The sequence below is a fragment of the Giraffa tippelskirchi genome, chromosome 5 (assembly GCF_054371585.1).
Source record: "Giraffa tippelskirchi isolate mGirTip1 chromosome 5, T2T-mGirTip1v1.2.pri, whole genome shotgun sequence".
Lineage (NCBI taxonomy): Eukaryota > Metazoa > Chordata > Mammalia > Artiodactyla > Giraffidae > Giraffa > Giraffa tippelskirchi.
Window position 1 is genome coordinate 102,067,499 of NC_137279.1, and position 22,790 is coordinate 102,090,288.

The window sequence follows — 22,790 nt, forward strand, 5'->3', positions numbered from 1 at the left end:
TGTCATCCCTGTTGGAAGCGCTGTAGACAGTGATTTGGATGAGACTCTGTGGTAGAGTTTTAAGTACAGACATCAGGTGGGTCAGGGAGCTCTCATTCATTTTTTGGCTCCGGGCTTGTCTCTGTCACCCTGACCCCAGTATCAGGCATTTGACACAAAGCACTTGTGACAACTCTCAACCACCTCAGCTGGAAATCCACAGGAGGTGTCTGTCAGAACTCGTTTGGAGCCAGTGTGTTGTTCCCCGCAATGAGTTAAATTTTTGTCAATGTTCGTGGCCTCTCCAGAAGTGATGACAGACTTGCCTCTTTATAAGGAGAGGTGATTTCCATCATGTGTTTTACTGCGCTCAGCCCCAGTCTCCCTTTTCTCGATGTTGGCAGGTCTTAGCTAAGATGGTATCTGACACCAAGACAGACACAACTGTCCCATTGCCTTGCTTGGATGTTTCCATGAAGTAAGGCTGGGCTCTGGCAGTTCCTCCAGCTTCAAATGGTCATGGTTTCTGTGTAGCACCAAAGATTCTTTTTGATTTGAAGGTTAATAGATTTCACTGGGCTTCCCTGGTGGCTCAGATGGTAAAGAATCTGCCCGCAATGCAGGAGACCCAGGTTCAATCCCTGTATCATGAAGATCCTCTGGACAAGAGAATGGCACCCACTCTAGTATTCTTGGGTGGAGAATTCAATGGACAGAGAGGAGCCTGGTGGGCTATAGTCCATGCGGTCACAAAGAGACCGCCACTACTGAGCGGCTAACGCTTTCACAATTCACCCATCACTCTAGTCTCAAGTATAAATTCCTCTAAACCATCAACAACCACATAGTCTGATGGGACCAAGCAGCACTATAGAAATAATTCTAGAAAATAACTCAGCTCATTTTCTAGCATCTCTGTGGAAAATACATTTTTAAGTGCTTCTACAGACTCAGAACGAAGGCTGTTGGGAGAGATACCAGATCAATCAGCAAATTTCCTCGATGGGTCTGGAAGCAGTCCAGTCTAATTCTCATACGACTTAAGTGTCCTAGAATATCTTTGCTAAAGAATTATGTTCTTACAATTAGAATATTAAGGTCCCTGTTGTATATGTGTTTCCTGAGTAGATATGTGTGAGATCTGATTTGCTTCTCATGACCTGCTGTCTCTGAATTTCCTACTAGACAATGAAAACGATCACAAGCAAGTGAGTGGACAAGAGCTCTCATTTCCCAGGTAATTTGAAAATCTGTGGGCTGTGAATGTCAGTGGTGACAGCAGGAGACCTCAGATCCAGAGAAAAATAGAAAGTACTCTATATAACTCTTTCATCTATTCATGCAGCAGCAAGTATCTCTTTAGTAGTGTTGTCTATTTATGTTTCACAAGTTTGTGCGTTTCAGTTTTTCAATCCTTCAAGTTTAGTAATGTACAGTGAGTTGTCCCAGGTGAAATAACTAAACCTGGGAGTTCCTGTATTCGTGTGTTTTCTCCTGAGTGGGTAAAGTAGGGTGAGAGCCTATGGGTCTTACACTGGTTTGGCATCAGCATGTTGGTAAATATTTGATTTCAAGGGAGGAAAATCGAACGATATTCATATTACAACAAAATATTGAAAAAAATAGTTCTTGAAGGCAGAATATCTAGTCTATACCTCCTTTTTCTCCAACTCTGAAAAACTGATCTTGAAGCTATATTTGTGCCAAGAAATATTTTAAAATTGAATGGAATAGAGTCCAAACTCAAACACATCTTTAACTTCTTAAAAGCTGTGTTCACTTGGACACAGGATATCCAGATCAATACAATCTGTGCAGAAAAGTCTGAACCACTGTCCCTGCCTTCTGTGTGTGCTGGGGGTGGTGACGTTAGCATGTAGGGAAAATTCCATCTCCTCCTTCAACCGCTGGTTGTGTGCCCAGTGCCCAGAGAACCTGCTGTCTCTCTCCTACCCCATGGCACCCACACTCCACTCCACATCAGGAGGAGTTACTTCCCTCCTTAAGGGGACTGCCCTTTTGCTTTCTGTGAGCAAACTCAATGCCTGTCATGAAAACCAGCCAGATAGCTTGGGGTCGAATCCTCTTAATTTTCTGTCATCCCTTCTCCACCTGACACAGCGTGAACTTGCTGGATGTTGAAAAGAAGGTGGTGTTCCAGCAATCCCAAGATGAATGTGTTTCAGTACGTTCCACTCTCCAGGAAGGTTCTGCCTGCAACCAGCCTTCCAGTGATGGAAAATTTGCATTTGATGAAGAGAATGTGGAGTCTGCCATGGATGGAGCCTGTGGTTGCTCTCATGCTGAAGAGGATGAAATTTCGACTGGTCTCCCAGGTAGTCTTCGATATATCTGTTAGTCTACTCTGGGAGAATGATCCCGTTTGATAGACCCTATGCTTCCATACTGAAGCCTGATTTGAACCAGACTCTATAGTTGCATTTAAAATGAGACATTCTATGAATGAACTTTTCTAAGTTCCCTGTCATGGTTGTCCCTGGGGTAAACCACTCTACCCAAGGTGGTCCAGCCAGACTCACATGAACCTTAGCAATTGTGGCACAGGAGGTACAAAGGCTTCCTAATTTTGAATGAACCTCTTATCTCACAGGAAATGCTTTAATTGTCATTTCTGGGTAATGTCCCTGCGTTCCTACACCTGTCCAAGGCTTTTTGCAGTCTTGTTTATTTCTTTGGAGGTGTCACGACTTTCGTTCACGTCTGTCAACCCATAGCCTCTCTCTTTTCCTTGGACTTATCTTGTTCGAAGTTTCTGATAGCAGAAGGTAATGCGCACTGTCAGTTTTTGGTATGTTTCTCTGAGGTAACGGAAAAGGCAATGGGAACCCACTCCAGTACTCTTGCCTGGAAAATCCCATGGATGGAGTAGCCTGGTAGGCTCCATGGGGTCGCGAAGTCCATGGGGACACGACTGTGCGACTTCACTTTCACTTTTCACTTTCATGCATTGAGAAGGAAATGGCAACCCCCTCCAGTGTCTTGCCTGGAGAATCCCAGCGACGGGGGATCCTGGTGGTCTGCCGTCTATGAGGTCGCACAGACGGACACGACTGAAGCGACTTAGCAGCAGCAGCAGCAGCTCTGAGGGAAGACAGGGCCCTGGAACTTCCCAACCTGATGAATGGCCTCTGTTTGCAGCTTTGAGATTCATTTGACTTGATGGTGTGTGGATTCCACTCCCATTTAATCTCAGTGTGAAATCACTTATCCCATTAATAAACAACATTTCAGATGAAAAAAGCCTGAGTATTATAGCAGGCTGAGGATATAATTAAGTTGTTCCCCAGGAACTGTGGGGAAAAGGATATATTTAGCTGTTTGCACAGACTGGGGATCAGGATACTCTGCCGATGACATATCATATCAAGGAAATTTGTCCAATGGCTCAAGAAGGAAACCCAGTGCCTTCTTCTGAGGCTCATTCTAGGGCCTCCTGGATTATTTCTGTCTCAATAGCCTGTTACCACATTCTGAAGATAGGCACAGGATTGGGCGTTTTGGAAAGGCATTTGCCTGACATAACTCTTCTGTTAATTTCTTTGCAGAAAACCAGAATGGTCTCGATGACCTGAAAGGAGCAGCGGTTGGGGCCCCGAGGTAATTTTGAATATCTGTGGGCTCCTGTACAGTGATAACCTCTGCAGACCTCTGATGCGGGGAAAAACAGAAAGTGCTGAATATATTGTGTCGTCAGTTTTGCCCACCACTATTATTCTTTTTCATAATGTTCTCTGCTTTCACTGTGGTACTTGTATTGTTTCCAATTTCTTATTTACTGGTCAAGTTTCAACCCCAAGTCAGTCGACCCAGGTGAACTAAGTCAGAGTGATGTTTTTGCACTCAATTTTTATATCAGGTGTGGTTTCTAGAGTGAGATGCATATCTGCTATATGTTTGGTGTTAGCATGCTGGCATGTGTGTCATAGTAATGTCAATGCCATGTAAGTGGAAGTGTGAAAGCCACTACTCCGTGTCCCTGTATGTGAGGCGTGACTGTACCATCACAGAGAAATCTGTCTGTTCATCAGCCTGTTATTTGGTCAGACCACTGAGCACCTACTGCTTTTTCTCTCTTCTGCCCCTGTAAAACCACGCTGTGTCTCACACACAAAACAGAGTTTTCTCCCTGTCATGGATCAGACCCTTGGCTTCACCACTCAAACATTCCATCAAAACCAGATAGGACTGTACAGTTTCTGATAAGTCTTGGCTTAGTCTTTTGCCGTCCCTCCCCACCAGGTTCAACAGACAGCTGCCACAGATGATAGAGAATGGAGTCCCACAGGACTCTCTAGATGAACACTACCTGACTTACTCAGTTCTTCCTGACCTGTCAGACTCCTTCTGGCCTTATCGGAGCAATGCCATCTTCTCACCTGAGGACGTGGATGTGTCTTATGCTCGGGATGTAACCAGTGAGTATTTTCTTGTGATAGAACTCCACCTATATGCCCAGGTAGACTCTGTACGCTTCGTACTCCCCACCTCTGGGGTGCTGAGGTTTGTCATCCCTGTTGGAAGCGCTGTAGACAGTGATTTGGATGAGACTCTGTGGTAGACTTTTAAGTACAGACATCAGGTGGGTCAGGGAGCTCTCATTCATTTTTTGGCTCCGGGCTTGTCTCTGTCACCCTGACCCCAGTATCAGGCATTTGACACAAAGCGCTTGTGACAACTCTCAACCACCTCAGCTGGAAATCCACAGGAGGTGTCTGTCAGAACTCGTTTGGAGCCAGTGTGTTGTTCCCCGCAATGAGTTAAATTTTTGTCAATGTTCGTGGCCTCTCCAGAAGTGATGACAGACTTGCCTCTTTATAAGGAGAGGTGATTTCCATCATGTGTTTTACTGCGCTCAGCCCCAGTCTCCCTTTTCTCGATGTTGGCAGGTCTTAGCTAAGATGGTATCTGACACCAAGACAGACACAACTGTCCCATTGCCTTGCTTGGATGTTTCCATGAAGTAAGGCTGGGCTCTGGCAGTTCCTCCAGCTTCAAATGGTCATGGTTTCTGTGTAGCACCAAAGATTCTTTTTGATTTGAAGGTTAATAGATTTCACTGGGCTTCCCTGGTGGCTCAGATGGTAAAGAATCTGCCCGCAATGCAGGAGACCCAGGTTCAATCCCTGTATCATGAAGATCCTCTGGACAAGAGAATGGCACCCACTCTAGTATTCTTGGGTGGAGAATTCAATGGACAGAGAGGAGCCTGGTGGGCTATAGTCCATGCGGTCACAAAGAGACCGCCACTACTGAGCGGCTAACGCTTTCACAATTCACCCATCACTCTAGTCTCAAGTATAAATTCCTCTAAACCATCAACAACCACATAGTCTGATGGGACCAAGCAGCACTATAGAAATAATTCTAGAAAATAACTCAGCTCATTTTCTAGCATCTCTGTGGAAAATACATTTTTAAGTGCTTCTACAGACTCAGAACGAAGGCTGTTGGGAGAGATACCAGATCAATCAGCAAATTTCCTCGATGGGTCTGGAAGCAGTCCAGTCTAATTCTCATACGACTTAAGTGTCCTAGAATATCTTTGCTAAAGAATTATGTTCTTACAATTAGAATATTAAGGTCCCTGTTGTATATGTGTTTCCTGAGTAGATATGTGTGAGATCTGATTTGCTTCTCATGACCTGCTGTCTCTGAATTTCCTACTAGACAATGAAAACGATCACAAGCAAGTGAGTGGACAAGAGCTCTCATTTCCCAGGTAATTTGAAAATCTGTGGGCTGTGAATGTCAGTGGTGACAGCAGGAGACCTCAGATCCAGAGAAAAATAGAAAGCACTCTATATAACTCTTTCATCTATTCATGCAGCAGCAAGTATCTCTTTAGTAGTGTTGTCTATTTATGTTTCACAAGTTTGTGCGTTTCAGTTTTTCAATCCTTCAAGTTTAGTAATGTACAGTGAGTTGTCCCAGGTGAAATAACTAAACCTGGGAGTTCCTGTATTCGTGTGTTTTCTCCTGAGTGGGTAAAGTAGGGTGAGAGCCTATGGGTCTTACACTGGTTTGGCATCAGCATGTTGGTAAATATTTGATTTCAAGGGAGGAAAATCGAACGATATTCATATTACAACAAAATATTGAAAAAAATAGTTCTTGAAGGCAGAATATCTAGTCTATACCTCCTTTTTCTCCAACTCTGAAAAACTGATCTTGAAGCTATATTTGTGCCAAGAAATATTTTAAAATTGAATGGAATAGAGTCCAAACTCAAACACATCTTTAACTTCTTAAAAGCTGTGTTCACTTGGACACAGGATATCCAGATCAATACAATCTGTGCAGAAAAGTCTGAACCACTGTCCCTGCCTTCTGTGTGTGCTGGGGGTGGTGACGTTAGCATGTAGGGAAAATTCCATCTCCTCCTTCAACCGCTGGTTGTGTGCCCAGTGCCCAGAGAACCTGCTGTCTCTCTCCTACCCCATGGCACCCACACTCCACTCCACATCAGGAGGAGTTACTTCCCTCCTTAAGGGGACTGCCCTTTTGCTTTCTGTGAGCAAACTCAATGCCTGTCATGAAAACCAGCCAGATAGCTTGGGGTCGAATCCTCTTAATTTTCTGTCATCCCTTCTCCACCTGACACAGCGTGAACTTGCTGGATGTTGAAAAGAAGGTGGTGTTCCAGCAATCCCAAGATGAATGTGTTTCAGTACCTTCCACTCTCCAGGAAGGTTCTGCCTGCAACCAGCCTTCCAGTGATGGAAAATTTGCATTTGATGAAGAGAATGTGGAGTCTGCCATGGATGGAGCCTGTGGTTGCTCTCATGCTGAAGAGGATGAAATTTCGACTGGTCTCCCAGGTAGTCTTCGATATATCTGTTAGTCTACTCTGGGAGAATGATCCCGTTTGATAGACCCTATGCTTCCATACTGAAGCCTGATTTGAACCAGACTCTATAGTTGCATTTAAAATGAGACATTCTATGAATGAACTTTTCTAAGTTCCCTGTCATGGTTGTCCCTGGGGTAAACCACTCTACCCAAGGTGGTCCAGCCAGACTCACATGAACCTTAGCAATTGTGGCACAGGAGGTACAAAGGCTTCCTAATTTTGAATGAACCTCTTATCTCACAGGAAATGCTTTAATTGTCATTTCTGGGTAATGTCCCTGCGTTCCTACACCTGTCCAAGGCTTTTTGCAGTCTTGTTTATTTCTTTGAAGGTGTCACGACTTTCGTTCACGTCTGTCAACCCATAGCCTCTCTCTTTTCCTTGGACTTATCTTGTTCGAAGTTTCTGATAGCAGAAGGTAATGCGCACTGTCATTTTTTGGTATGTTTCTCTGAGGTAACGGAAAAGGCAATGGGAACCCACTCCAGTACTCTTGCCTGGAAAATCCCATGGATGGAGTAGCCTGGTAGGCTCCATGGGGTCGCGAAGTCCATGGGGACACGACTGTGCGACTTCACTTTCACTTTTCACTTTCATGCATTGAGAAGGAAATGGCAACCCCCTCCAGTGTCTTGCCTGGAGAATCCCAGCGACGGGGGATCCTGGTGGTCTGCCGTCTATGAGGTCGCACAGACGGACACGACTGAAGCGACTTAGCAGCAGCAGCAGCAGCTCTGAGGGAAGACAGGGCCCTGGAACTTCCCAACCTGATGAATGGCCTCTGTTTGCAGCTTTGAGATTCATTTGACTTGATGGTGTGTGGATTCCACTCCCATTTAATCTCAGTGTGAAATCACTTATCCCATTAATAAACAACATTTCAGATGAAAAAAGCCTGAGTATTATAGCAGGCTGAGGATATAATTAAGTTGTTCCCCAGGAACTGTGGGGAAAAGGATATATTTAGCTGTTTGCACAGACTGGGGATCAGGATACTCTGCCGATGACATATCATATCAAGGAAATTTGTCCAATGGCTCAAGAAGGAAACCCAGTGCCTTCTTCTGAGGCTCATTCTAGGGCCTCCTGGATTATTTCTGTCTCAATAGCCTGTTACCACATTCTGAAGATAGGCACAGGATTGGGCGTTTTGGAAAGGCATTTGCCTGACATAACTCTTCTGTTAATTTCTTTGCAGAAAACCAGAATGGTCTCGATGACCTGAAAGGAGCAGCGGTTGGGGCCCCGAGGTAATTTTGAATATCTGTGGGCTCCTGTACAGTGATAACCTCTGCAGACCTCTGATCCGGGGAAAGACAGAAAGTGCTGAATATATTGTGTCGTCAGTTTTGCCCACCACTATTATTCTTTTTCATAATGTTCTCTGCTTTCACTGTGGTACTTATACTGTTTCCAATTTCTTATTTACTGGTCAAGTTTCAAACCCAAGTCAGTCGACCCAGGTGAACTAAGTCAGAGTGATTTTTTTGCACTCAATTTTTATATCAGGTGTGGTTTCTAGAGTGAGATACATATCTGCTATATGTTTGGTGTTAGCATGCTGGCATGTGTGTCATAGTAATGTCAATGCCATGTAAGTGGAAGTGTGAAAGCCACTACTCCGTGTCCCTGTATGTGAGGCGTGACTGTACCATCACAGAGAAATCTGTCTGTTCATCAGCCTGTTATTTGGTCAGACCACTGAGCACCTACTGCTTTTTCTCTCTTCTGCCCCTGTAAAACCACGCTGTGTCTCACACACAAAACAGAGTTTTCTCCCTGTCATGGATCAGACCCTTGGCTTCACCACTCAAACATTCCATCAAAACCAGATAGGACTGTACAGTTTCTGATAAGTCTTGGCTTAGTCTTTTGCCGTCCCTCCCCACCAGGTTCAACAGACAGCTGCCACAGATGATAGAGAATGGAGTCCCACAGGACTCTCTAGATGAACACTACCTGACTTACTCAGTTCTTCCTGACCTGTCAGACTCCTTCTGGCCTTATCGGAGCAATGCCATCTTCTCACCTGAGGACGTGGATGTGTCTTATGCTCGGGATGTAACCAGTGAGTATTTTCTTGTGATAGAACTCCACCTATATGCCCAGGTAGACTCTGTACGCTTCGTACTCCCCACCTCTGGGGTGCTGAGGTTTGTCATCCCTGTTGGAAGCGCTGTAGACAGTGATTTGGATGAGACTCTGTGGTAGAGTTTTAAGTACAGACATCAGGTGGGTCAGGGAGCTCTCATTCATTTTTTGGCTCCGGGCTTGTCTCTGTCACCCTGACCCCAGTATCAGGCATTTGACACAAAGCGCTTGTGACAACTCTCAACCACCTCAGCTGGAAATCCACAGGAGGTGTCTGTCAGAACTCGTTTGGAGCCAGTGTGTTGTTCCCCGCAATGAGTTAAATTTTTGTCAATGTTCGTGGCCTCTCCAGAAGTGATGACAGACTTGCCTCTTTATAAGGAGAGGTGATTTCCATCATGTGTTTTACTGCGCTCAGCCCCAGTCTCCCTTTTCTCGATGTTGGCAGGTCTTAGCTAAGATGGTATCTGACACCAAGACAGACACAACTGTCCCATTGCCTTGCTTGGATGTTTCCATGAAGTAAGGCTGGGCTCTGGCAGTTCCTCCAGCTTCAAATGGTCATGGTTTCTGTGTAGCACCAAAGATTCTTTTTGATTTGAAGGTTAATAGATTTCACTGGGCTTCCCTGGTGGCTCAGATGGTAAAGAATCTGCCCGCAATGCAGGAGACCCAGGTTCAATCCCTGTATCATGAAGATCCTCTGGACAAGAGAATGGCACCCACTCTAGTATTCTTGGGTGGAGAATTCAATGGACAGAGAGGAGCCTGGTGGGCTATAGTCCATGCGGTCACAAAGAGACCGCCACTACTGAGCGGCTAACGCTTTCACAATTCACCCATCACTCTAGTCTCAAGTATAAATTCCTCTAAACCATCAACAACCACATAGTCTGATGGGACCAAGCAGCACTATAGAAATAATTCTAGAAAATAACTCAGCTCATTTTCTAGCATCTCTGTGGAAAATACATTTTTAAGTGCTTCTACAGACTCAGAACGAAGGCTGTTGGGAGAGATACCAGATCAATCAGCAAATTTCCTCGATGGGTCTGGAAGCAGTCCAGTCTAATTCTCATACGACTTAAGTGTCCTAGAATATCTTTGCTAAAGAATTATGTTCTTACAATTAGAATATTAAGGTCCCTGTTGTATATGTGTTTCCTGAGTAGATATGTGTGAGATCTGATTTGCTTCTCATGACCTGCTGTCTCTGAATTTCCTACTAGACAATGAAAACGATCACAAGCAAGTGAGTGGACAAGAGCTCTCATTTCCCAGGTAATTTGAAAATCTGTGGGCTGTGAATGTCAGTGGTGACAGCAGGAGACCTCAGATCCAGAGAAAAATAGAAAGCACTCTATATAACTCTTTCATCTATTCATGCAGCAGCAAGTATCTCTTTAGTAGTGTTGTCTATTTATGTTTCACAAGTTTGTGCGTTTCAGTTTTTCAATCCTTCAAGTTTAGTAATGTACAGTGAGTTGTCCCAGGTGAAATAACTAAACCTGGGAGTTCCTGTATTCGTGTGTTTTCTCCTGAGTGGGTAAAGTAGGGTGAGAGCCTATGGGTCTTACACTGGTTTGGCATCAGCATGTTGGTAAATATTTGATTTCAAGGGAGGAAAATCGAACGATATTCATATTACAACAAAATATTGAAAAAAATAGTTCTTGAAGGCAGAATATCTAGTCTATACCTCCTTTTTCTCCAACTCTGAAAAACTGATCTTGAAGCTATATTTGTGCCAAGAAATATTTTAAAATTGAATGGAATAGAGTCCAAACTCAAACACATCTTTAACTTCTTAAAAGCTGTGTTCACTTGGACACAGGATATCCAGATCAATACAATCTGTGCAGAAAAGTCTGAACCACTGTCCCTGCCTTCTGTGTGTGCTGGGGGTGGTGACGTTAGCATGTAGGGAAAATTCCATCTCCTCCTTCAACCGCTGGTTGTGTGCCCAGTGCCCAGAGAACCTGCTGTCTCTCTCCTACCCCATGGCACCCACACTCCACTCCACATCAGGAGGAGTTACTTCCCTCCTTAAGGGGACTGCCCTTTTGCTTTCTGTGAGCAAACTCAATGCCTGTCATGAAAACCAGCCAGATAGCTTGGGGTCGAATCCTCTTAATTTTCTGTCATCCCTTCTCCACCTGACACAGCGTGAACTTGCTGGATGTTGAAAAGAAGGTGGTGTTCCAGCAATCCCAAGATGAATGTGTTTCAGTACCTTCCACTCTCCAGGAAGGTTCTGCCTGCAACCAGCCTTCCAGTGATGGAAAATTTGCATTTGATGAAGAGAATGTGGAGTCTGCCATGGATGGAGCCTGTGGTTGCTCTCATGCTGAAGAGGATGAAATTTCGACTGGTCTCCCAGGTAGTCTTCGATATATCTGTTAGTCTACTCTGGGAGAATGATCCCGTTTGATAGACCCTATGCTTCCATACTGAAGCCTGATTTGAACCAGACTCTATAGTTGCATTTAAAATGAGACATTCTATGAATGAACTTTTCTAAGTTCCCTGTCATGGTTGTCCCTGGGGTAAACCACTCTACCCAAGGTGGTCCAGCCAGACTCACATGAACCTTAGCAATTGTGGCACAGGAGGTACAAAGGCTTCCTAATTTTGAATGAACCTCTTATCTCACAGGAAATGCTTTAATTGTCATTTCTGGGTAATGTCCCTGCGTTCCTACACCTGTCCAAGGCTTTTTGCAGTCTTGTTTATTTCTTTGAAGGTGTCACGACTTTCGTTCACGTCTGTCAACCCATAGCCTCTCTCTTTTCCTTGGACTTATCTTGTTCGAAGTTTCTGATAGCAGAAGGTAATGCGCACTGTCATTTTTTGGTATGTTTCTCTGAGGTAACGGAAAAGGCAATGGGAACCCACTCCAGTACTCTTGCCTGGAAAATCCCATGGATGGAGTAGCCTGGTAGGCTCCATGGGGTCGCGAAGTCCATGGGGACACGACTGTGCGACTTCACTTTCACTTTTCACTTTCATGCGTTGAGAAGGAAATGGCAACCCCCTCCAGTGTCTTGCCTGGAGAATCCCAGCGACGGGGGATCCTGGTGGTCTGCCGTCTATGAGGTCGCACAGACGGACACGACTGAAGCGACTTAGCAGCAGCAGCAGCAGCTCTGAGGGAAGACAGGGCCCTGGAACTTCCCAACCTGATGAATGGCCTCTGTTTGCAGCTTTGAGATTCATTTGACTTGATGGTGTGTGGATTCCACTCCCATTTAATCTCAGTGTGAAATCACTTATCCCATTAATAAACAACATTTCAGATGAAAAAAGCCTGAGTATTATAGCAGGCTGAGGATATAATTAAGTTGTTCCCCAGGAACTGTGGGGAAAAGGATATATTTAGCTGTTTGCACAGACTGGGGATCAGGATACTCTGCCGATGACATATCATATCAAGGAAATTTGTCCAATGGCTCAAGAAGGAAACCCAGTGCCTTCTTCTGAGGCTCATTCTAGGGCCTCCTGGATTATTTCTGTCTCAATAGCCTGTTACCACATTCTGAAGATAGGCACAGGATTGGGCGTTTTGGAAAGGCATTTGCCTGACATAACTCTTCTGTTAATTTCTTTGCAGAAAACCAGAATGGTCACGATGACCTGAAAGGAGCAGCGGTTGTGGCCCCGAGGTAATTTTGAATATCTGTGGGCTCCTGTACAGTGATAACCTCTGCAGACCTCTGATGCGGGGAAAGACAGAAAGTGCTGAATATATTGTGTCGTCAGTTTTGCCCACCACTATTATTCTTTTTCATAATGTTCTCTGCTTTCACTGTGGTACTTATATTGTTTCCAATTTCTTATTTACTGGTCAAGTTTCAAACCCAAGTCAGTCGACCCAGGTGAACTAAGTCAGAGTGATTTTTTTGCACTCAATTTTTATATCAGGTGTGGTTTCTAGAGTGAGATGCATATCTGCTATATGTTTGGTGTTAGCATGCTGGCATGTGTGTCATAGTAATGTCAATGCCATGTAAGTGGAAGTGTGAAAGCCACTACTCCGTGTCCCTGTATGTGAGGCGTGACTGTACCATCACAGAGAAATCTGTCTGTTCATCAGCCTGTTATTTGGTCAGACCACTGAGCACCTACTGCTTTTTCTCTCTTCTGCCCCTGTAAAACCACGCTGTGTCTCACACACAAAACAGAGTTTTCTCCCTGTCATGGATCAGACCCTTGGCTTCACCACTCAAACATTCCATCAAAACCAGATAGGACTGTACAGTTTCTGATAAGTCTTGGCTTAGTCTTTTGCCGTCCCTCCCCACCAGGTTCAACAGACAGCTGCCACAGATGATAGAGAATGGAGTCCCACAGGACTCTCTAGATGAACACTACCTGACTTACTCAGTTCTTCCTGACCTGTCAGACTCCTTCTGGCCTTATCGGAGCAATGCCATCTTCTCACCTGAGGACGTGGATGTGTCTTATGCTCGGGATGTAACCAGTGAGTATTTTCTTGTGATAGAACTCCACCTATATGCCCAGGTAGACTCTGTACGCTTCGTACTCCCCACCTCTGCGGTGCTGAGGTTTGTCATCCCTGTTGGAAGCGCTGTAGACAGTGATTTGGATGAGACTCTGTGGTAGAGTTTTAAGTACAGACATCAGGTGGGTCAGGGAGCTCTCATTCATTTTTTGGCTCCGGGCTTGTCTCTGTCACCCTGACCCCAGTATCAGGCATTTGACACAAAGCACTTGTGACAACTCTCAACCACCTCAGCTGGAAATCCACAGGAGGTGTCTGTCAGAACTCGTTTGGAGCCAGTGTGTTGTTCCCCGCAATGAGTTAAATTTTTGTCAATGTTCGTGGCCTCTCCAGAAGTGATGACAGACTTGCCTCTTTATAAGGAGAGGTGATTTCCATCATGTGTTTTACTGCGCTCAGCCCCAGTCTCCCTTTTCTCGATGTTGGCAGGTCTTAGCTAAGATGGTATCTGACACCAAGACAGACACAACTGTCCCATTGCCTTGCTTGGATGTTTCCATGAAGTAAGGCTGGGCTCTGGCAGTTCCTCCAGCTTCAAATGGTCATGGTTTCTGTGTAGCACCAAAGATTCTTTTTGATTTGAAGGTTAATAGATTTCACTGGGCTTCCCTGGTGGCTCAGATGGTAAAGAATCTGCCCGCAATGCAGGAGACCCAGGTTCAATCCCTGTATCATGAAGATCCTCTGGACAAGAGAATGGCACCCACTCTAGTATTCTTGGGTGGAGAATTCAATGGACAGAGAGGAGCCTGGTGGGCTATAGTCCATGCGGTCACAAAGAGACCGCCACTACTGAGCGGCTAACGCTTTCACAATTCACCCATCACTCTAGTCTCAAGTATAAATTCCTCTAAACCATCAACAACCACATAGTCTGATGGGACCAAGCAGCACTATAGAAATAATTCTAGAAAATAACTCAGCTCATTTTCTAGCATCTCTGTGGAAAATACATTTTTAAGTGCTTCTACAGACTCAGAACGAAGGCTGTTGGGAGAGATACCAGATCAATCAGCAAATTTCCTCGATGGGTCTGGAAGCAGTCCAGTCTAATTCTCATACGACTTAAGTGTCCTAGAATATCTTTGCTAAAGAATTATGTTCTTACAATTAGAATATTAAGGTCCCTGTTGTATATGTGTTTCCTGAGTAGATATGTGTGAGATCTGATTTGCTTCTCATGACCTGCTGTCTCTGAATTTCCTACTAGACAATGAAAACGATCACAAGCAAGTGAGTGGACAAGAGCTCTCATTTCCCAGGTAATTTGAAAATCTGTGGGCTGTGAATGTCAGTGGTGACAGCAGGAGACCTCAGATCCAGAGAAAAATAGAAAGTACTCTATATAACTCTTTCATCTATTCATGCAGCAGCAAGTATCTCTTTAGTAGTGTTGTCTATTTATGTTTCACAAGTTTGTGCGTTTCAGTTTTTCAATCCTTCAAGTTTAGTAATGTACAGTGAGTTGTCCCAGGTGAAATAACTAAACCTGGGAGTTCCTGTATTCGTGTGTTTTCTCCTGAGTGGGTAAAGTAGGGTGAGAGCCTATGGGTCTTACACTGGTTTGGCATCAGCATGTTGGTAAATATTTGATTTCAAGGGAGGAAAATCGAACGATATTCATATTACAACAAAATATTGAAAAAAATAGTTCTTGAAGGCAGAATATCTAGTCTATACCTCCTTTTTCTCCAACTCTGAAAAACTGATCTTGAAGCTATATTTGTGCCAAGAAATATTTTAAAATTGAATGGAATAGAGTCCAAACTCAAACACATCTTTAACTTCTTAAAAGCTGTGTTCACTTGGACACAGGATATCCAGATCAATACAATCTGTGCAGAAAAGTCTGAACCACTGTCCCTGCCTTCTGTGTGTGCTGGGGGTGGTGACGTTAGCATGTAGGGAAAATTCCATCTCCTCCTTCAACCGCTGGTTGTGTGCCCAGTGCCCAGAGAACCTGCTGTCTCTCTCCTACCCCATGGCACCCACACTCCACTCCACATCAGGAGGAGTTACTTCCCTCCTTAAGGGGACTGCCCTTTTGCTTTCTGTGAGCAAACTCAATGCCTGTCATGAAAACCAGCCAGATAGCTTGGGGTCGAATCCTCTTAATTTTCTGTCATCCCTTCTCCACCTGACACAGCGTGAACTTGCTGGATGTTGAAAAGAAGGTGGTGTTCCAGCAATCCCAAGATGAATGTGTTTCAGTACCTTCCACTCTCCAGGAAGGTTCTGCCTGCAACCAGCCTTCCAGTGATGGAAAATTTGCATTTGATGAAGAGAATGTGGAGTCTGCCATGGATGGAGCCTGTGGTTGCTCTCATGCTGAAGAGGATGAAATTTCGACTGGTCTCCCAGGTAGTCTTCGATATATCTGTTAGTCTACTCTGGGAGAATGATCCCGTTTGATAGACCCTATGCTTCCATACTGAAGCCTGATTTGAACCAGACTCTATAGTTGCATTTAAAATGAGACATTCTATGAATGAACTTTTCTAAGTTCCCTGTCATGGTTGTCCCTGGGGTAAACCACTCTACCCAAGGTGGTCCAGCCAGACTCACATGAACCTTAGCAATTGTGGCACAGGAGGTACAAAGGCTTCCTAATTTTGAATGAACCTCTTATCTCACAGGAAATGCTTTAATTGTCATTTCTGGGTAATGTCCCTGCGTTCCTACACCTGTCCAAGGCTTTTTGCAGTCTTGTTTATTTCTTTGAAGGTGTCACGACTTTCGTTCACGTCTGTCAACCCATAGCCTCTCTCTTTTCCTTGGACTTATCTTGTTCGAAGTTTCTGATAGCAGAAGGTAATGCGCACTGTCATTTTTTGGTATGTTTCTCTGAGGTAACGGAAAAGGCAATGGGAACCCACTCCAGTACTCTTGCCTGGAAAATCCCATGGATGGAGTAGCCTGGTAGGCTCCATGGGGTCGCGAAGTCCATGGGGACACGACTGTGCGACTTCACTTTCACTTTTCACTTTCATGCATTGAGAAGGAAATGGCAACCCCCTCCAGTGTCTTGCCTGGAGAATCCCAGCGACGGGGGATCCTGGTGGTCTGCCGTCTATGAGGTCGCACAGACGGACACGACTGAAGCGACTTAGCAGCAGCAGCAGCAGCTCTGAGGGAAGACAGGGCCCTGGAACTTCCCAACCTGATGAATGGCCTCTGTTTGCAGCTTTGAGATTCATTTGACTTGATGGTGTGTGGATTCCACTCCCATTTAATCTCAGTGTGAAATCACTTATCCCATTAATAAACAACATTTCAGATGAAAAAAGCCTGAGTATTATAGCAGGCTGAGGATATAATTAAGTTGTTCCCCAGGAACTGTGGGGAAAAGGATATATTTAGCTGTTTGCACAGACTGGGGATCAGGATACTCTGCCGATGACATATCATATCAAGGAAATTTGTCCAATGGCTCAAGAAGGAAACCCAGTGCCTTCTTCTGAGGCTCATTCTAGGGCCTCCTGGATTATTTCTGTCTCAATAGCCTGTTACCACATTCTGAAGATAGGCACAGGATTGGGCGTTTTGGAAAGGCATTTGCCTGACATAACTCTTCTGTTAATTTCTTTGCAGAAAACCAGAATGGTCACGATGACCTGAAAGGAGCAGCGGTTGTGGCCCCGAGGTAATTTTGAATATCTGTGGGCTCCTGTACAGTGATAACCTCTGCAGACCTCTGATGCGGGGAAAGACAGAAAGTGCTGCATATATTGTGTCGTCAGTTTTGCCCACCACTATTATTCTTTTTCATAATGTTCTCTGCTTTCACTGTGGTACTTATATTGTTTCCAATTTCTTATTTACTGGTCAAGTTTCAAACCCAAGTCAGTCGACCCAGGTGAACTAAGTCAGAGTGATTTTTTTGCACTCAATTTTTATATCAGGTGTGGTTTCTAGAGTGAGATGCATATCTGCTATATGTTTGGTGTTAGCATGCTGGCATGTGTGTCATAGTAATGTCAATGCCATGTAAGTGGAAGTGTGAAAGCCACTACTCCGTGTCCCTGTATGTGAGGCGTGACTGTACCATCACAGAGAAATCTGTCTGTTCATCAGCCTGTTATTTGGTCAGACCACTGAGCACCTACTGCTTTTTCTCTCTTCTGCCCCTGTAAAACCACGCTGTGTCTCACACACAAAACAGAGTTTTCTCCCTGTCATGGATCAGACCCTTGGCTTCACCACTCAAACATTCCATCAAAACCAGATAGGACTGTACAGTTTCTGATAAGTCTTGGCTTAGTCTTTTGCCGTCCCTCCCCACCAGGTTCAACAGACAGCTGCCACAGATGATAGAGAATGGAGTCCCACAGGACTCTCTAGATGAACACTACCTGACTTACTCAGTTCTTCCTGACCTGTCAGACTCCTTCTGGCCTTATCGGAGCAATGCCATCTTCTCACCTGAGGACGTGGATGTGTCTTATGCTCGGGATGTAACCAGTGAGTATTTTCTTGTGATAGAACTCCACCTATATGCCCAGGTAGACTCTGTACGCTTCGTACTCCCCACCTCTGGGGTGCTGAGGTTTGTCATCCCTGTTGGAAGCGCTGTAGACAGTGATTTGGATGAGACTCTGTGGTAGAGTTTTAAGTACAGACATCAGGTGGGTCAGGGAGCTCTCATTCATTTTTTGGCTCCGGGCTTGTCTCTGTCACCCTGACCCCAGTATCAGGCATTTGACACAAAGCACTTGTGACAACTCTCAACCACCTCAGCTGGAAATCCACAGGAGGTGTCTGTCAGAACTCGTTTGGAGCCAGTGTGTTGTTCCCCGCAATGAGTTAAATTTTTGTCAATGTTCGTGGCCTCTCCAGAAGTGATGACAGACTTGCCTCTTTATAAGGAGAGGTGATTTCCATCATGTGTTTTACTGCGCTCAGCCCCAGTCTCCCTTTTCTCGATGTTGGCAGGTCTTAGCTAAGATGGTATCTGACACCAAGACAGACACAACTGTCCCATTGCCTTGCTTGGATGTTTCCATGAAGTAAGGCTGGGCTCTGGCAGTTCCTCCAGCTTCAAATGGTCATGGTTTCTGTGTAGCACCAAAGATTCTTTTTGATTTGAAGGTTAATAGATTTCACTGGGCTTCCCTGGTGGCTCAGATGGTAAAGAATCTGCCCGCAATGCAGGAGACCCAGGTTCAATCCCTGTATCATGAAGATCCTCTGGACAAGAGAATGGCACCCACTCTAGTATTCTTGGGTGGAGAATTCAATGGACAGAGAGGAGCCTGGTGGGCTATAGTCCATGCGGTCACAAAGAGACCGCCACTACTGAGCGGCTAACGCTTTCACAATTCACCCATCACTCTAGTCTCAAGTATAAATTCCTCTAAACCATCAACAACCACATAGTCTGATGGGACCAAGCAGCACTATAGAAATAATTCTAGAAAATAACTCAGCTCATTTTCTAGCATCTCTGTGGAAAATACATTTTTAAGTGCTTCTACAGACTCAGAACGAAGGCTGTTGGGAGAGATACCAGATCAATCAGCAAATTTCCTCGATGGGTCTGGAAGCAGTCCAGTCTAATTCTCATACGACTTAAGTGTCCTAGAATATCTTTGCTAAAGAATTATGTTCTTACAATTAGAATATTAAGGTCCCTGTTGTATATGTGTTTCCTGAGTAGATATGTGTGAGATCTGATTTGCTTCTTATGACCTGCTGTCTCTGAATTTCCTACTAGACAATGAAAACGATCACAAGCAAGTAAGTGGACAAGAGCTCTCATTTCCCAGGTAATTTGAAAATCTGTGGGCTGTGAATGTCAGTGGTGACAGCAGGAGACCTCAGATCCAGAGAAAAATAGAAAGTACTCTATATAACTCTTTCATCTATTCATGCAGCAGCAAGTATCTCTTTAGTAGTGTTGTCTATTTATGTTTCACAAGTTTGTGCGTTTCAGTTTTTCAATCCTTCAAGTTTAGTAATGTACAGTGAGTTGTCCCAGGTGAAATAACTAAACCTGGGAGTTCCTGTATTCGTGTGTTTTCTCCTGAGTGGGTAAAGTAGGGTGAGAGCCTATGGGTCTTACACTGGTTTGGCATCAGCATGTTGGTAAATATTTGATTTCAAGGGAGGAAAATCGAACGATATTCATATTACAACAAAATATTGAAAAAAATAGTTCTTGAAGGCAGAATATCTAGTCTATACCTCCTTTTTCTCCAACTCTGAAAAACTGATCTTGAAGCTATATTTGTGCCAAGAAATATTTTAAAATTGAATGGAATAGAGTCCAAACTCAAACACATCTTTAACTTCTTAAAAGCTGTGTTCACTTGGACACAGGATATCCAGATCAATACAATCTGTGCAGAAAAGTCTGAACCACTGTCCCTGCCTTCTGTGTGTGCTGGGGGTGGTGACGTTAGCATGTAGGGAAAATTCCATCTCCTCCTTCAACCGCTGGTTGTGTGCCCAGTGCCCAGAGAACCTGCTGTCTCTCTCCTACCCCATGGCACCCACACTCCACTCCACATCAGGAGGAGTTACTTCCCTCCTTAAGGGGACTGCTCTTTTGCTTTCTGTGAGCAAACTCAATGCCTGTCATGAAAACCAGCCAGATAGCTTGGGGTCGAATCCTCTTAATTTTCTGTCATCCCTTCTCCACCTGACACAGCGTGAACTTGCTGGATGTTGAAAAGAAGGTGGTGTTCCAGCAATCCCAAGATGAATGTGTTTCAGTACCTTCCACTCTCCAGGAAGGTTCTGCCTGCAACCAGCCTTCCAGTGATGGAAAATTTGCATTTGATGAAGAGAATGTGGAGTCTGCCATGGATGGAGCCTGTGGTTGCTCTCATGCTGAAGAGGATGAAATTTCGACTGGTCTCCCAGGTAGTCTTCGATATATCTGTTAGTCTACTCTGGGAGAATGATCCCGTTTGATAGACCCTATGCTTCCATACTGAAGCCTGATTTGAACCAGACTCTATAGTTGCATTTAAAATGAGACATTCTATGAATGAACTTTTCTAAGTTCCCTGTCATGGTTGTCCCTGGGGTAAACCGCTCTACCCAAGGTGGTCCAGCCAGACTCACATGAACCTTAGCAATTGTGGCACAGGAGGTACAAAGGCTTCCTAATTTTGAATGAACCTCTTATCTCACAGGAAATGCTTTAATTGTCATTTCTGGGTAATGTCCCTGCGTTCCTACACCTGTCCAAGGCTTTTTGCAGTCTTGTTTATTTCTTTGGAGGTGTCACGACTTTCGTTCACGTCTGTCAACCCATAGCCTCTCTCTTTTCCTTGGACTTATCTTGTTCGAAGTTTCTGATAGCAGAAGGTAATGCGCACTGTCAGTTTTTGGTATGTTTCTCTGAGGTAACGGAAAAGGCAATGGGAACCCACTCCAGTACTCTTGCCTGGAAAATCCCATGGATGGAGTAGCCTGGTAGGCTCCATGGGGTCGCGAAGTCCATGGGGACACGACTGTGCGACTTCACTTTCACTTTTCACTTTCATGCATTGAGAAGGAAATGGCAACCCCCTCCAGTGTCTTGCCTGGAGAATCCCAGCGACGGGGGATCCTGGTGGTCTGCCGTCTATGAGGTCGCACAGACGGACACGACTGAAGCGACTTAGCAGCAGCAGCAGCAGCTCTGAGGGAAGACAGGGCCCTGGAACTTCCCAACCTGATGAATGGCCTCTGTTTGCAGCTTTGAGATTCATTTGACTTGATGGTGTGTGGATTCCACTCCCATTTAATCTCAGTGTGAAATCACTTATCCCATTAATAAACAACATTTCAGATGAAAAAAGCCTGAGTATTATAGCAGGCTGAGGATATAATTAAGTTGTTCCCCAGGAACTGTGGGGAAAAGGATATATTTAGCTGTTTGCACAGACTGGGGATCAGGATACTCTGCCGATGACATATCATATCAAGGAAATTTGTCCAATGGCTCAAGAAGGAAACCCAGTGCCTTCTTCTGAGGCTCATTCTAGGGCCTCCTGGATTATTTCTGTCTCAATAGCCTGTTACCACATTCTGAAGATAGGCACAGGATTGGGCGTTTTGGAAAGGCATTTGCCTGACATAACTCTTCTGTTAATTTCTTTGCAGAAAACCAGAATGGTCTCGATGACCTGAAAGGAGCAGCGGTTGGGGCCCCGAGGTAATTTTGAATATCTGTGGGCTCCTGTACAGTGATAACCTCTGCAGACCTCTGATGCGGGGAAAAACAGAAAGTGCTGAATATATTGTGTCGTCAGTTTTGCCCACCACTATTATTCTTTTTCATAATGTTCTCTGCTTTCACTGTGGTACTTGTATTGTTTCCAATTTCTTATTTACTGGTCAAGTTTCAACCCCAAGTCAGTCGACCCAGGTGAACTAAGTCAGAGTGATGTTTTTGCACTCAATTTTTATATCAGGTGTGGTTTCTAGAGTGAGATGCATATCTGCTATATGTTTGGTGTTAGCATGCTGGCATGTGTGTCATAGTAATGTCAATGCCATGTAAGTGGAAGTGTGAAAGCCACTACTCCGTGTCCCTGTATGTGAGGCGTGACTGTACCATCACAGAGAAATCTGTCTGTTCATCAGCCTGTTATTTGGTCAGACCACTGAGCACCTACTGCTTTTTCTCTCTTCTGCCCCTGTAAAACCACGCTGTGTCTCACACACAAAACAGAGTTTTCTCCCTGTCATGGATCAGACCCTTGGCTTCACCACTCAAACATTCCATCAAAACCAGATAGGACTGTACAGTTTCTGATAAGTCTTGGCTTAGTCTTTTGCCGTCCCTCCCCACCAGGTTCAACAGACAGCTGCCACAGATGATAGAGAATGGAGTCCCACAGGACTCTCTAGATGAACACTACCTGACTTACTCAGTTCTTCCTGACCTGTCAGACTCCTTCTGGCCTTATCGGAGCAATGCCATCTTCTCACCTGAGGACGTGGATGTGTCTTATGCTCGGGATGTAACCAGTGAGTATTTTCTTGTGATAGAACTCCACCTATATGCCCAGGTAGACTCTGTACGCTTCGTACTCCCCACCTCTGGGGTGCTGAGGTTTGTCATCCCTGTTGGAAGCGCTGTAGACAGTGATTTGGATGAGACTCTGTGGTAGAGTTTTAAGTACAGACATCAGGTGGGTCAGGGAGCTCTCATTCATTTTTTGGCTCCGGGCTTGTCTCTGTCACCCTGACCCCAGTATCAGGCATTTGACACAAAGCGCTTGTGACAACTCTCAACCACCTCAGCTGGAAATCCACAGGAGGTGTCTGTCAGAACTCGTTTGGAGCCAGTGTGTTGTTCCCCGCAATGAGTTAAATTTTTGTCAATGTTCG

General features: G+C 44.8%; 1 protein-coding gene across 1 annotated transcript in view; it reads left to right on the plus strand.

The window, feature by feature from the left end:
* Nucleotides 1–22,790, plus strand: part of LOC145504749 (NBPF family member NBPF19-like) — a 251,607-nt gene that overhangs the window by 37,494 nt on the left and 191,323 nt on the right. The window contains exons 30-49 of the mRNA XM_081486056.1: nt 1,165–1,216; nt 2,101–2,315; nt 3,546–3,597; nt 4,240–4,415; nt 5,668–5,719; nt 6,604–6,818; nt 8,049–8,100; nt 8,743–8,918; nt 10,171–10,222; nt 11,107–11,321; nt 12,552–12,603; nt 13,246–13,421; nt 14,674–14,725; nt 15,610–15,824; nt 17,055–17,106; nt 17,749–17,924; nt 19,177–19,228; nt 20,113–20,327; nt 21,558–21,609; nt 22,252–22,427. Of these exons, the coding sequence (XP_081342182.1) occupies nt 1,165–1,216; nt 2,101–2,315; nt 3,546–3,597; nt 4,240–4,415; nt 5,668–5,719; nt 6,604–6,818; nt 8,049–8,100; nt 8,743–8,918; nt 10,171–10,222; nt 11,107–11,321; nt 12,552–12,603; nt 13,246–13,421; nt 14,674–14,725; nt 15,610–15,824; nt 17,055–17,106; nt 17,749–17,924; nt 19,177–19,228; nt 20,113–20,327; nt 21,558–21,609; nt 22,252–22,427 (2,475 nt within the window). The remainder of the gene's footprint in view (nt 1–1,164; nt 1,217–2,100; nt 2,316–3,545; nt 3,598–4,239; nt 4,416–5,667; nt 5,720–6,603; nt 6,819–8,048; nt 8,101–8,742; nt 8,919–10,170; nt 10,223–11,106; nt 11,322–12,551; nt 12,604–13,245; nt 13,422–14,673; nt 14,726–15,609; nt 15,825–17,054; nt 17,107–17,748; nt 17,925–19,176; nt 19,229–20,112; nt 20,328–21,557; nt 21,610–22,251; nt 22,428–22,790) is intronic.